This window comes from Xiphophorus maculatus, chromosome 5 (assembly GCF_002775205.1).
Source record: "Xiphophorus maculatus strain JP 163 A chromosome 5, X_maculatus-5.0-male, whole genome shotgun sequence".
NCBI classification, from domain to species: domain Eukaryota; kingdom Metazoa; phylum Chordata; class Actinopteri; order Cyprinodontiformes; family Poeciliidae; genus Xiphophorus; species Xiphophorus maculatus.
The window spans coordinates 26,694,024-26,709,232 of record NC_036447.1 but is presented as its reverse complement, the minus strand read 5'-3'; the positions used below and the strand labels follow the sequence as shown (position 1 = coordinate 26,709,232).

Sequence of the window (15,209 nt, the reverse complement as noted above, 5' to 3'; positions counted from 1 at the left end):
TCGGCGCTTCTCTCGTCATAGCGATGGATGCTGTTAATTTCCTGTGAGCTTCACAGCGTCAAACAGGCGGCAGGGACAGTTGCTCGAGCTTTTGATTTTGATATTCTGATTTCAATGAAATTTGATAAAAACAGCATATTATAGCAAATCCAGGAAAGTTCTGGATTTGCTGTTTAAAAGTCGGTTTGATGCTGTTTATTTTCTTCTTTGTTGTGCAATGAGCATATGTCTTACTGGAAAATATGCTCCACGATCAGAATGCGATCATGTGCACAAAACAGCATTTAGAAAGTACAGGTCATAGGTCAGAAGTTCATCGACTCAGCTCATCGTTTTAGCAAACGATGCAATCTAGACTCCGGATCAGTGCTGTGTGTTTTCTACGGGGCCAAAAGTTGCTTGAAAGGTTGCTTAACATCCAAACACACATTCAGTGTTGAACACACAGAGACGGCTGAAAGCAAACCCAAACTTTATTTAAAAAATGACCGTTCCAACTGTAAACACACTGAGTAAAAACTTTTAGTGTTCATATGGTGCTTTGTCTTTAATAGTATACACATTGGATGAAAAGTATCTGTCCCACTTTTGGATATAAGTTACAATAAAACTTGTGATATATTTGCACAAGATGAACAAAAACAGGATGTAGTTATCTGAGCTGAATCATCCATGTGTAAATACTTCTGTGTACTCATGGATTAAATAAAGGTGGCGTAGTGTCCATTTAAGAGCCGATGAAAAACCTTCTTTGTAACGTTAAACTAGAAATTGAAGGCTGATTCTTTCCATGCCAGATTCCCGGCTGGCTGTAACTTTGTAACTTTATGTGCTGAACGAGGTTCTCGTCATCTAGTCCCACGCTACGTCTTCTCGGCCGATCACAAGTGCTTCCCCCGGCCTTCGGATATGACGTGCTCGGGAACGGCACGGGTGTACCACTCCGACCACGCCCCGTCGTACAAGGACACCTCAGAGTGTCCGCACTCGTGGGCCGCCAGCGCCAGGACGCACGCCGTCACGCCGGAGCCACACGACACGCACACGGGGCGGCTGAGGTCCACTCCGGCTCGGACGAAGAGCTCCCGGAGGTTCTCCTTGGGCAGGAAGTGTCCGGACTCGGACAGGCAGGACTGAAAGGGAATGCTGGCGGAACCAGGGATGTGGCCGGGCTCAGTGTCTGTGAGACGGAAAGGAGAGAGATAATTATGGAATTGTTTCTTGATTAGAGATAGTTCCTAAGAGCTAAAAGTAAGAGGCGTTTTATGACATTTAAAAAGACAGAAAACACAGTATTGTAACACAGCAATTACACAAAATCAACAGATCCCTGCATTTTTTTGTGCTAATACATAATTGTGAGATTTTTTTCCATAAAGATGGTCAATAGCATTGGGTTTAAGTGCCTGCTAACTACCACCTGTAGGTGGCAGTATTTCTAACTTCTACAACACTACTTTCAGTGTTGACTTTTCTTTTACAACAAGAAAGGTCAAGTTATAGTCCGTGGTTGATACGTGAAGTGACATCGCGCCAGTCATTTTAAGGATCCTCATTGGTCCCCCGAAAAACGACAAAAACCCAGACATTATCATCAATCAATAAAAGCCTCCCAGGCCGAACTTGAAAACTGGACCTTATGCTGCTAACACGTAGCTGTCGTCAACAACTCAGGAGGAAGTGAGAGCGCTGCGCAACGCAAGTAATAACCCGGCCGGAACTCGGTGCCTTAAATAATGCACCGTCTGCATATAACAAAGCTTCGAGGCAGATCAATTTTCCTCGAGGAATTTTAACAATCGAGGTACTCGAATCACTCGAGGAATCGTTTCAGTCCTATTTCTATCAGATTATTTCCCAAAAACATCTAAAGGACGATTATACATCAATATATGATCATTATTTAGGAGTTTATGCATTTTTTTTCACATGACTATTACTGTAAACCATCACACATTCGTCTTCCTCTTTGCTTTCTTTTCTACCGCTGTTGTTGAACTTCAGCACCTCAGACGCAATAATCTGCACCAGGTGTGGACATCAAGTGCTTAGAGTCCATCCAATTAGCCAATTATGTGAGTAGCATGCAGAGTGAGAACCTTTAGCACTTGATATATAACAGCCTTTAAAATACTGCAGCCCTTTGTGATTTTCCTATCAAACACAATGATGTTACAATTATTAGTGTGACTGTGCAGCTCAATTGTGAAGGTTTAATTATGAACAGGCAACTGAATAATAATAACCAGTCATTTTAATGAACACACTAGACAGTTCATACATTAAGTAAAGCTGCAGCAGTCCTCTGAGTTCATTCTTGTCCGTTTCTAAAAACAGTTTGTGGAAAGCCCCACTAATTGTTTAAGTATCATGGTAGTTAAAGTGGTGTAAGTTTTGACATGAACGTCATATTAAGCACATTTTAGTAAAAAGTTAACTAGAAAGAGGACACATCTGACTGAGTCACTTCCTCTTTTTTTTAACTTAAAGTTTCTTCCACTTTCCCAATGACATTTAAGTGACTCAAGCCTTTCCTAGTTCATACGAGGTCACACCGGATACGCAGAAGGCCCTTGGTCAATACTCCACGTTACCAATCTGCAACCCAGTTCTCCACCTCCATGTTAGTGTTTTATTTCTTTCCTTCCTTTATCTCAAAGAAATGCACTGGTCTAATATTTTTTATGTTGATTCCGATACCCGTTGGACTCAATTGTTTACATGTCTATTATTGTTTGACGTAGATTTTTAGGGGTTTCCTAATTTTGACCTTGCAAAGCATTCCATCTGATGGTGTAATTTAAGGTCTTTTTGCAGTAGAAAGCATTTTAAGTGATGTGTGCAAAAACTCAAAACGTTATCCAGTCCCTGGTGTTCCTGTGTGAAACAAAAACCTTTAGAGTGGTCACTCGACTTCCACCCAGAGGACTGAAAACCAACACATCTCCCTAAACACAGAAGCTGTCTGACAAGCCACACGTAAAAAAAAGGTAACACAATACTTTTATCCTCTTATGATGGCTAATTCTTCCAAAACGCTTTCATTCATGTGAAGAAAACACTAAAAATGTTGAATTTCAGCACAAAAATTTTTTTTTTTTAGAAATGCTAGCTCAAAGTTCTTAAACTTTTCTCATGTTTCTCGATTTATTAATGCAACTTTCCATCTACTTTATTTTGATTGTGTGTGGTTACACCAACATGAAGTAACACAGAGTTGTGAAATGATGCACAGTTTAAAATTATTGCTAAATGTTTTACAGAACAAACATTTGAAAAGCACAGTGAGAATTTATGTTCGACCCCTGCGAGTCGACAGAAGCACCTTCTGCAACAACAACACGTCTCTATCAGCGTTTATGTCATTGATTTTTTGCGTAAAAGTAATAATCAGGGAGGAGATTGACCTTTTCACAGATTATCCACCTCGTATTATACCGTCACGACATGACGGTATAATATGTCACAACATGGTGACAGTCTAAATCAATATGTAAAACAGTTTTTATTTTTATAAAAGTTACATACTGCATCTTTAACGCTGGTCATTGCAACTTTGTGGTGAAGAAAGGCATCTCCACAGGATGCTGCTGCCTCCACCTTGCCTTACTTCACCATTTGAAATGTTCAAGCTAGTATGCAGTGCCACTTTTGTGCCATCATGCAGAGAGTTGAGCAAATGCCCAAGTCTTTAGTTCACATTATGAGATTTTTACCCCAAAAAGAAAGAAAAAACAACAACCTTGTTCTGCACTTTTCTGTTTAGGAAAACTGCACAAAACAAAACAAGTGTCTGATTTGTAGCATTGGCTGGTTATTGGGAGGAAGTGATTTTGTGACAATAACATCCTAAAAGTGGAATTCTGTAGCTGTAAACCTTAATGAAGTGTTGCTTGGAGATGACTTTCAGTCTTGAGTTGCCAAGGTGACTGTGAAGGTCACGGTCACCTTACAGCTCAGAGTTGAAAGTCATTTGGGGGATTATCTTATACTCACTGTCTCTGGGTTCAGGGTCCACTCCTCGGAATCTTCCCGCGGACCTGGCATCCACCACCTGGAACTGTTTGGTGTCCAGGTTATTCAGCAGGTCGTCATAGGTTTTAATCCAGGAGCGCCTTATGGACGCCCTGAACTCGGTGGGAGAGGGTCTGACATACTTATGGCTAACCGGTCGACCCTCCAGTTCCCAGTTCCTGAACCCCCCATTCAGCAGAGACACCGCGTTATGCCCGAACACCCGGAACATCCACCAAACGCGGGGCGCCGAGAACGCACCGAAGTCGCTGCGGTCGTATATCACGACGTGCGTGTCGTTTTCTATTCCCAAATTCCCAACGTAATCTGCGAAAACTTTCTCCGACGGCAGCATGTGGTCCAGGGGGGAGGTTTTGTCGCTACACTGGTCTATGTCGAAGAACGCGGCGCCGGGGATGTGCCTCTCCTTGAACTCCCTTTTGGCGTTTCTCCCCATTTTGGGCAAATACCACGAGCTGTCCAAGACGCGCATTTTCCCCCGAGTCGTTATCGCGTCCGCGAGCCATTTAGTGCTGACCAGCGCTCGAGCTTGAAGCGCCATGGTGGGTCCGGCAGAGGAGAGCGAGCCGCTTGTTGTGTCGGCTTGGGTATGGAGTCGGACCTCTGCAGAGGGTTGAACCCGGCAGTAGGTGTAAAGGTAACAGCAGCCGAGAGAAGAGCGCGCGTCCACCTTCTGTTCACAGCTATCCAAAGTCTTTATTTACCCTGAAGCAGTTTATATCAACATAAAACATTGATTTTTTTTTATTTTTTAAAAGCTTCATAGCAAAATTTTACCTAAACACATTTTTAAAAGTTCGGAAATTTTCTTCCCACAATGATTGCCTTGTTTATATTTATTGTGTTATTATTGCTTAATAATAAATAATACATCTTGACAAGACCAGCATAAAAGAGATAGTATATTATTATTATTATTATTATTATTATTATTATTATTATTAGTAGTAGTAGTAGTAGTAGTAGTAGTAGTAGTAGTAGTAGTAGTAATAGTAGTAATAATAATAGTAGTAGTAGCAGCATTACTTTGTGTTAGCATGATTGCGATTGTTATTGTTGGGTAGGAACTAATTGCTTATCAGTTGTTGTGCGGGGAGCTGCTTTCAGTGAGCACACACGAGGAAGCTGTCGGACTCACATGTTTGTTTGGTAGTTTTAAAGCAGGTTACTTTAGATGTAGTTTGAATACAGTGCAACAAATCAGATATTGTTAGGCGAAGATGTCAGCGTCATTGGTCAGGAGAGGCCTGGAGCTGCTGAACGATGATATTAAAGGTCAGTTTAACCTGTTAGCTTGTTACGATGCTAACATTAGCGGTGGAGCTAATTTGAGGCTAAGAGCTGGTTTTTAATTTTGTCTAGGTGAAATTAAGTTTTAAATAATGTTTCTATGTTTATTTGAATGTTTTTTAAATGAAAAACTAATTTAAATATTCAGTATTCAGTCAGAAATAAAACCTTTTTGAAAATGTGTTTTGAACTGTTGGGCAGTCACTGGTGTAGTTGACAAAAGCACAATGCTTTCAAAAAGTATGCAATATTTTGTTGCGGCTGTCTTTACTAAATAAAACCAACAAACGAGGCACTAAATAATCTTAGTAACATTGAGGACATGCTCCATCCTAATCTGACATTCCTGTGGCTTCTTCCAGACAGCAGTCGAGTGAAGAAGAAGAAGACGAAGAAGAAGCAGACCCCCAGCTCAGCCACAGTGATGGATCTGGTCAGCACCAAGCGGCAGGGGGTCACCAAACAGGTCAAGAGGCTGCAGGGCCGCCTCGGGCCCAGGAAAAGCAAGGCCACAGTCAAAGACAAGCGGATCAGATCAGCAGTGGGTCAGAACGTGCTTTCATACTTCAGTTGATTTTAACCATTTGTGTCCAGAATCAGGATTAGCTGTAGTAGGTTACACAGCTGGTCAGATGTGTCTCAAACACCGTGGAGAAAAGAATTGTCTTGGCTACTTACATTCTATATCCACCATATCTTTATGGTACTGTGTAAAAAGAAGAGGCTTAAATTATAATTTTTTTGTATTCTTGCAGAGGATTTTAGGAAAAACCAACCAAAGAGCCAGCTGAGTGCCAATCTGAAGTACTTTTTGAAAACAACAGGCAAAGCAGAAGCCTTTGATGCAAAGAAGGTAATGACGAGTTATTTCTCACTTATCACTATGCTAGCTTTTTAATCCATCACTAAAAAAAAATGCACATAAACAAAAATTAACCAAATGATGCTGAAATATCAGATTAAATTATCACAGCGATCATCCATGTCCTGAAAATCATGTTTATGGCCAAAATAAGTCAGACACTGATTCCTTTATTATTTCTTCAGCTTAGTTTATTTATTGAAAAATTGAAAACAACTGTCATTTTAAAGCACTTTATAAGAAAACTGAATAAATGTACAATAAATCAAAGCCATACTGTTAGTGTTTTCAGTACGCTTTCACATAAATAAAGAAACCGTGACATTTGATGACATGCACACACGATTGATTCTTTTTTCCTTCTTTTGGTGTGACTCAGATTTTGAGGCACAGCAGAGGGAGGCAGTCAAGAAATCGCCCGGACGAACCTGTGAAAAAGTCCAGGGAGGCTCAGTCGGTGTTCACGGAGGAGGAGTTCCAGCGGTTCCAGAGGGAATACTTTGGCAGGACTGTGGAGGAAAAGAAATGACACCAACTCTGAGGGGAAACATTAAAAAATTAATTAAAAAAGGACACAAACCACGGAGAAAGCAGCCGGACTGTGTTGTGTGGATCAAAGTGGATTTTTCAGTGAGACTGTACTAGAATTTGGTTCCACTGCAATCCACAGAAATACTTTTGTTACCGAAACAGTAATACACCCTCCCTATTTAGAGGTGGGGTGTACAGGTTTATTAGATCATATTTCAAAACTTACTGTGGAAAACAGTAGTGGATGATTTGTGCACATTATGATTTTCTAATTAAAAAATGATGAAGAAAAGAAAACATGTTTGAGTTCAAATGCTTGACACGATATTACAGTGTGAAGTATTTATATTTATTTATATCTCTGTATTGTGCATCTGATTAAAGTTGCAGACTCAAACTTTAACTGAACAACAAAACTGAACTAAGGCTGAAACGATTCCTGGACTGATTCGAGTACCTCGATTATTAAAATTCCTCGAGGAAAATTCATCGGCCTCAACGCTTTAAGTTATATTTTATTATTTAACGCACCGTTTTCCGGCCGGGTTATTGCGTTGCGCAGAGCTCTCAATTCCACCTGAGTTGTTGATGAAAGCTAAGTGTTGGCAGCATAACCTCCAGTTTTCAAGTTCGGTCTGGGTTGATTCATTGATTGATCATAATGTCCGGGCTATTATTGTTTTCGGGGTACCAATAAGCATCCTTAAAATGACTGGAGTTCGGCAGCTTTTCTCCTCCCGGAGCTGCTGCCTGGTGGCGGTTCAGAGCGAACAGCGGGGAAGAGCTGCAGGTGTATTTACACAGGTGAGCGGATAGACTGAACACTGCGGGCGGCTGCACATTAAATAGTTAACCTCAGTGTAGCTTTATGGACGAACAGGAAAATTTATTCCATATCACTCCGGTTGCAACAAATGGGTGGCGGAGCTCATCGTGACGGTACATAACTGGTAGATGAGTTTCTGTGTGTGACGAACGACGGAGTTAAATCCCGTCTCTAACATGAACACAAAAGCTGTAAATGTTTGGGCAAGGTGAGAGTTCATCTATTAGACTGACTGAAGATGAATACATAAACGAAAAGCTGGACTACAGACATTTTACCAATGTTTTAACTTTTTGTTTTATCCAGTTAATTGTAAGAATAATCAATAGATTACTTGATTACTAAAATATTCATTTACAACAGCCCTAAACTGAACATATGAACTGTTGAAGCAAAAGCCTGTACTGTACTGTTTATGCAAGCAGTTGTATAAACAGTACAACTCACTACATACCAGAACAATTACCACCTTTGTATCGGGAGATGCTAACGAAATCTAACCTACCATAGCATTGTAACGAATATAATAAGATGGATGGTCATCCAAACAGATACAGAATCAAATTAGCCAAATGTTTGATGAGACACTGAGAAAAATTCATAATAACTTTAAGAAACTTTTGTTTTCCCTCACATAGAAAATGTTTGTTTCGGACTCCATACCGTTGATTCTGGCTCACTAGAAGCTCAGCTGCTACATTCCTAACATTCCAGAAAACTTGAATCTGTGAATGCTGTAAAGAACGGCATTTTCTTATGCTACCTTTCTAAAATAAAATCTGGAAAAACAACTCAGATGTAAAAAAAACAAAACATGAAATGGATGTTCAGACGGGTCTTTTCCAGTTCCACAGATTCTCAGCTTGTGGTTCAGATCACTGAGACTGGATACGTTCAGTCACTCAGAGCCAAGAGAGGCGTTTTGTTTCTTTTGTCACGCCCTTTAATCAGTTAAAATTTTACATTGTTATACGTCAAATGTCCCCACATGAGCCACAATCATTTTTAACTCAGAGCAACAGGATCCTGCAGGCTGCACCATGGAGCAGGTGAGAGAATTTTATTTTTTCAAGAATTTGAACGAGAGAAAAAGTAAAAAAAAAAAAAGAAAAAATACCTACCGGAGCTTTTAAAGCTTTGAAGGTGTCAATTTTGTCATGAATACATAACAGTGTCATATTCTTACACGATCAAAGCTCTGATCTGCTTTGATCCAGCTTTAAATTTTGTGAAAATTTTTTCATATACACATGATCTCAGAAACCGTTTGGCTAAAAGTCATTCTTTTGCCTTAAAGCTATACTTTTAAAGGTTTCTTACGTAAATCAGAATATGATATTTAAATGTTTGAATACTACACCATGTCCTACTCAGAAAACAAAAAAACCTTTGCACAAAAAAATGTAACAAAAAATGTGATGGTGAAAATAAATATGTCCCATACCAAAATGTTCAAAGCAACAATTATTACGCATGTTTTGAGAGTTGAGAAGGCTTTTAATGTCACCTTTCATCACACGTTGTAAGAACATCTAACTTTTTCATAAATATGAAGTGTTTATGTAATAAATCATAATTCTGAACTCATTTTTAAACCCACCAGATTTTCACACTGAACTGCTCCAGCCATTTGTTACTGTAAACAAAATAATAATAAATTGATAACTATGTTTATCAATTTATCAAGTTTATCTTACGAAACTTTCTGAGAAGTGTTTGAAACTAAAAGTGAAAGTATTAAATCTGCACCAGCTAGACAGTGAACCTTGTTGGACAAGCCGTGCAGGATTGTTTCTGCTGTCCGTTGGTCTTTAAACGTTCCACGACACGCTTGAATATGTTTTGTGAAAGGCTTCGGACTTGTTTTCAACTCCGCAATCTACTCGCAAAAATGTGCAAAGCAAGTTGAGAAACCGCTTTCCAAGCACTCATGTAACTGCAGTTGATTACGTCCACTGAATAAATAAATTGGCCTTTGCAAATAATTTATTTGTAAAACTTGGAACATTGTCATGGGTTACACAGCAGACAATTAAAGGCTCCAATTAGCGGTGCGTTCTTCTGCGGCATATTCTATGAAGGCCTAACCCAGCCAGGTTCTTAACCACAGCACAGCTCTGACAGGAAAAGAATTAACACAAACACTTACCTAGAATTTCCTTTTTGTCATAAAGGTTTTATATCTTCACTCGATCATAACATTATGACTGAACAGGTGGAAAACCTGGAAGAATTTCCTTGTATTGTTCTAAACTGGCACTACTGTTAACATCTGCCAGTTCTAAATTTGAATGATCAAAGAGAAGGTGGGGTTCCTCAGGGCTTCATTATTGGGCCACATTTGTTTAGGGCTCGTTTAAATCAGGATTTTTGTCCATCGTAGCTTACCTGCCACGCCTTGCCATTTGCAGCCTCCTGTTCCTCTCCCGAGGAAGATACGCCTTCACACACGATCCTTTGATGACGACTGGCTGAAATGTGACTCCGCTCCTCCTCAGTCTCAGGTTTGAGAGAGAAGAAATCTTTAAATTCATACTCCGATGCAGCAGTGTGGATCATTACCACGAATGTTGATAGTTGATGCATTGCTAAAAGTCTTTAACCGACAAGGTGACGTTTGTTTTTGTGTGTTGTCAACTCAGAACGGTTTGGAGGACTCCACTCCTCAACCGGTGCCCTCGCGCATGAATGTCAGAAGACAATATTCTGAACAACATGAAAACATCAGAGAGCAAGTCCAGGTATACAGTTGGTTTTTGTGCTTTTTTTTTGAGAAATATTTGTATTATTTGACTGGTGTGGAGAATACCTTTTTTTTTCTCCAAAGGTGGATAAGGTTATCTTTAAGCCCCAACCTCCTCCGCTGCTGGCCAGGCCGCCACTAAAACATTTCAAACCCAAACAGAGTTCACTTCAACAGAACTGAGACTTAGGTTTTTAGGCGGGCCAGAGTTGGATTGCGGATTCACACCATCCCCCTAACAAACCAGACATTCTTGGCAAACGAACTAGAGTTCAATTAAAGCGGACTAAAAGGCTGATGCGAATGCACCCTGAGATGTGCAGAAACTGTGGACCCATTTAAATCATGAATTTTGTTTACTGTAACATACCCTGTAACATCTGTTGATTTCCATGATGTGTCATTTATTTGTTCTTACTTCAAACGTGAAAGTTTCCTTTCATGACCTCTTTAAATGTCCTTCTTAACTTCATTGTATTTTCCTTTTAATTTATTTTTGTTTATTTTGTATTTTTGATCCTGTAAATCACTTCATTTTATGAATGGGACTGTACAAATAAACTTGGCCTTACCGTTTGCAGTCTCCCGTTTCTCTTCAGAGGAAGATAAGCTCACGAGCCGTTGATGAAGAGTGGCTGAGATGTGACCCTCCTCCCTCTGAGGTTCGAAAGAGAAGAAATCTTTAAATTCATACTTCTATGCAGTAGTGCGAGTCATTATTAAAAATCTTTGGAATGAAATTCTGCAACCATTCGTGACATTCGTGTTTTTGTGTGTCGTCAACACAGGACGGTTCGGGGGACTCCACTCCTCCACCGGTGATCTCACGGGCGAATGTCAGAGGACAATGCGCTGAACAAGACCAAACCATGAATGTCAGAGACCTAGTCAAGGTATATGTTTTGTTTTTTGTTTTTATGTTTATTGAGTTGTGCTGAGTTGTTGGTTTTGTTTCCAAAACCAACAACTCCATGTGGAAGTTATTACGTTTTAGAAAAGCTATCACAACACATGGCCTTTCCAAGTGCATATGGAGGTACGTGAGCTAAGTGTGTGTGTGCTGAAAAGGTTTAGAAGCTTTGTGAGAAGTTTTGTTGTGAGAGTACAACAAACTTAATGGCAAGAACCGACTCAATCGTAAAACTTGACTGTTCATTTTTTTGCTAGACTTTTAACGACCATTACCAACAACGTCCTCCATTGCTGATCAGGCCAGCGAGCGAACAGGCCACAAGGAAAATTATAAAACAGGTGAGTATTTTCAACTTCAGTAGATCCTCCAAATGGAGCTTTGACGTTTTGCTGTAACTCTGTCTGTATGCAGGACGACTCATCGATTTCCTGCAAGCCAATGACACGTGAGTGAAATGACTGAAATTATTTACCATCCAATGTGAAATGAAATCATTTTGTTGAGGTGCCAGCCATTTTGTCCCTTCACCAGTTTTGCCATTTTGCTGTTTTCATATCCTACATTTTCAGATATAAAAGCAATTGACATTTTGTACTACGCAGGGACCGGTTTGTACTCGCCGTGGGGACAAATCAAAACCAATTATTCAAAGTAAACCTTCTGTAATCTGCTCAAAGTCTACTTAAAAGAACAGTTTTTATGTGAGTCCAGTATGAAATGTATCAACAGCGACGTTGTTCTTAGTTCTTTTGGTTTAGTAGGCAATCATACTACTGATCCAAAAGGGTATTATGCTCATTATCAGTAAAAACAAGGCAGAATATAAAACTTTCAGGTACAATCTATAGAGGGGATTTAAGCATGTCTGTTTGTTTCAGTAACTAATCAAATACTCTACCAATTAAAATTATTAAGAGAAATAAACAAATACTAGTAGTTGCAACTTTCTACTGGCTAAAAAGCAGAGGTTCAGATTGTTGAAGCATACAAAGAAGAAGGGGCAAACCTAACCTGAAGTGTTTTTTGTTCATTTGCAGCATTGGACGACGTTTTGAAGAACCTCAAACTTAAACAATTATCCATCGAACAGTAAGTAGACTATTGCATCTCGTGTTCTACTACAGGTGGAATATTTCTAGAATAAATTACAGAAAATAACAGAGCAGCTGGTAGCGCTGTTCCCTCGTGGCAAGAATCGCCTAGATTCAAAAGCCTCATATGTGGGTTCTCTCTCTCCTGGTACTCCAGCTTCCTCCTGCAGTCCACAGACATGACTGTTAGGTTGACTGTCTGATTCTCCTTGGCTATGAGTGTGTGGCTGCATGTTGGTGTGTTTCTGTATTGCCCTGTGATGAATTGATGAACAGAAGAACCCCCAAAATACGCATCCAGGAATGGATGTGTATTGGATGGAACATAGAACAGGTTCTCATCTAATTGCTGCTTTTTATTTAAGACTATTTACAAGTTTTGGTTGTAGCCCCCTCCCAAATTTAGTATCTTATACTTATATATTCCAGTGTCTATATTCTCAATGGTTCAAATGTTTTAACGCCCATCTTTCTGTACTGAACATGTTCAAACTAGTCAGATCTTCTTGTAATGTTCCAGGGACATCAATGTTAAAGCTGGGCATCTGTACAAAGCAATCCAGAGTTACATCCAACTAATGTCCACACATGATGGGAAACTTAAAGTGCTCATCTCAGAGCTACGTAGCATCGCTGACAACTTGGACAAGGTAATGTTACACAATACAATAAGTCTGTTGACTTTTGGCCGAGCTGAGTTCATTGCATCACGTGAGAACGATAATGCTTTCAGGTTTCAAAGGGAACAAAGATCGCTGGCATCACTGGAGGAGCATCAACAGCAGCAGGAGGAGTGGCAGCTGCCGCCGGGGTGATCCTGGCCCCTTTCACAGCGGGAGCCTCACTGGCCCTGACCGTTGTTGGGGCCGGAGTGGCTGCAGCTGGCGGCGTCACTGGGGCGTCAGCAGCCATCGCAAACAAGGTAACATGAAAACGCTTACTCAGGACTTATTCGGGACTTTGTTTATACTTTCACTAAATTGCCACAGTGTTAGAAAATCCTGCAGTTGCATTGTGATTAGTAAATTATTTAATAGTTTCAGCTAACTCACATTTCCCCAAATCTTTTCCTTAATCTCAATGTTCCAATCATTAGCTTCTTTTGCGTTGCTGTTGTTGAACATGCTCCACTCACAGAATGACTTTTACCTACAGCAGTGTTGCTAGTTAATAAAGTGAAGCGAATAAAGGGAAGTAAATAAATATCAGAATTATTTTTAGTGCAACAAACACAATTTCTGAACTTCTAACATCTGGGGTTTTTTTTCCAGGCTAATCTAAATCAAGACAAAAAGAAAATTGAGAGGACCCTTCAGGAGTTCAAAGAGGCTTATGAAGAAATCCTAACATCCCTGAAGTTCATTAACGAGGGCATGGACCTGCTGAAGCGCGACGGTGTGTCTGCTCTCAAAGACATGGTGGACAACGACAAGATGGTGTCAAAGGAGGCAGCCTCTGCGGTGCAACTGACTATTGGGAAAGAGAGCTCCGTGGATTCAGAGAAGAGCAACAAGGTTTCCGTTATGCTGGATGGCTTCGCACTCGGCATGGAAATCTACTTCAATAAAGATGGGCAGACGGTGAAGAAAAAGCTCGCGTCGCAGCTCGCCTTAAATATCCGGAAACTAGCCAAAGACCTTGCTTCTGGTCTGGAAGAGCTTCAAATGATAAATGATGAGTTCAGGGATGTTTAAAAGATAAATATTGTACCTTTCAGAAATTGAAGGCACAAGATGGCAGCAGGTTATGGTTCAACTTGGGGTTTTTCTAGGTTCATGCAATATTTTAAAATGCTTAATCAGCCTACATGTAATGATTGTAAACACTAGAAAATAAGCTTGTATTTTCTTTTCCTTGATCTATTGGCTTCTTTGGTATTTCATGTTTTTTTGTTTTTTTTTTTACGATTGAGCTTTCTTAATAAAGTTCTGTAGTCAAGGATGAAACATCACGGTGGAATGAGTGTCGCTTATTTGGTGTCTGGTTTTGTTGTCTGTCACTCTAAATGTAAGTTAAAGGCACATATTAGCCTCCAGGGGGCAGCACAGTTTTCAGCCCGGCCGACCACTTCTTCTTTTCATTCTTTTCTATGATGGCGGATCGCAAGCAACTTCAAGGCGAATACCGCCATCTACTGAACATGAGTGTGAAGCGGCATTAACAATTACACTGTTTTCAAGTTTTGTATCATGAAGCTTCGGGTCTGAAGACGGTGAGGTTGGGTTTTTGTTTGAAGAAACTAGAAAACCGCACACAAACAGAAAACCACTCAACTTAATAATAATATAAAAAACAACCACAAAAACAGAAGAGAACGAAAACAGGAAGTAAGGTAAACACAGATCAGAAAAGGCCAGACTAACTAAAATAAGGAATGAAACTACAAATGAGAAGTCAGAAGAAAGACTACTAATTTAACTGCAAAAACGTAACTACACAACAAAATAAACATAAAATCCAACTTGTGACCGAAAGTGAATGGAAGAGAACCTTATTAAATTTATCTCTATAAAAATAGTTTTACTATATATATATATATATATATATATATATATATATATATATATATATATACTAATCCTTGCGAGAACGAGACATTACTACAAGAGATTACTGTTAAAACGTTATAGAAATGCATACAGATAATTTTCTCATTATCTAAAAACGCATTAAGAAAATATGAATGAAAGTGTTCCCCATAAAGGTATTTTCTGTTTAGCAACAGGATATTTGTGTCAGATGAAAACCAAGGATGAGTGCCAACAAACTGCTTCTTGATTTACTGTTTACATCCTACACTGACCTACATTTGACGTAGGAGTTCTGTTTTGAAACTCTGCCAGCCGTCGATGACGTTCACAGGGATGAGTTTGTTTTAAACTACACCATTCTCCTGGCGAGCGGAGCTACCCGTGTCT

General features: G+C 39.8%; 3 protein-coding genes across 4 annotated transcripts; 2 read left to right on the top strand and 1 right to left on the bottom strand.

Moving 5' to 3' along the window:
- Positions 1 to 455: 455 nt before the first annotated feature.
- On the bottom strand, positions 456 to 4,660 carry LOC102232754 (3-mercaptopyruvate sulfurtransferase-like). Its single transcript, XM_005810948.3, has 2 exons — positions 3,997 to 4,660; positions 456 to 1,180 (listed from the first exon to the last, which is right to left on the bottom strand). Exons 1-2 carry the CDS (start codon positions 4,574 to 4,576, stop codon positions 882 to 884), a joined length of 879 nt encoding a protein of 292 aa, XP_005811005.1. The 5' UTR covers positions 4,577 to 4,660; the 3' UTR covers positions 456 to 881.
- A 470-nt stretch (positions 4,661 to 5,130) lies between these two features.
- Positions 5,131 to 7,121, top strand: rps19bp1 (ribosomal protein S19 binding protein 1). The gene is made up of 4 exons (XM_005810947.3): positions 5,131 to 5,310; positions 5,688 to 5,870; positions 6,081 to 6,178; positions 6,567 to 7,121. The coding sequence occupies exons 1-4, from the start codon at positions 5,256 to 5,258 to the stop codon at positions 6,714 to 6,716; spliced, it is 486 nt and encodes a 161-aa protein (XP_005811004.1). The 5' UTR covers positions 5,131 to 5,255; the 3' UTR covers positions 6,717 to 7,121.
- A 1,422-nt stretch (positions 7,122 to 8,543) lies between these two features.
- Positions 8,544 to 14,198, top strand: LOC111608688 (apolipoprotein L3-like). 2 transcript variants are annotated; one of them, XM_023334429.1, is made up of 11 exons: positions 8,544 to 8,593; positions 9,956 to 10,048; positions 10,187 to 10,285; positions 10,887 to 10,949; positions 11,076 to 11,180; positions 11,455 to 11,538; positions 11,612 to 11,645; positions 12,238 to 12,289; positions 12,812 to 12,941; positions 13,025 to 13,213; positions 13,563 to 14,198. In XM_023334429.1, the coding sequence occupies exons 1-11, from the start codon at positions 8,585 to 8,587 to the stop codon at positions 13,983 to 13,985; spliced, it is 1,281 nt and encodes a 426-aa protein (XP_023190197.1). In that variant the 5' UTR covers positions 8,544 to 8,584; the 3' UTR covers positions 13,986 to 14,198. The 2 variants fall into 2 exon arrangements, with proteins under 2 accessions (XP_023190197.1, XP_023190196.1); XM_023334428.1 differs by having other exon boundaries at positions 10,869 to 10,949.
- Positions 14,199 to 15,209: the final 1,011 nt, after the last annotated feature.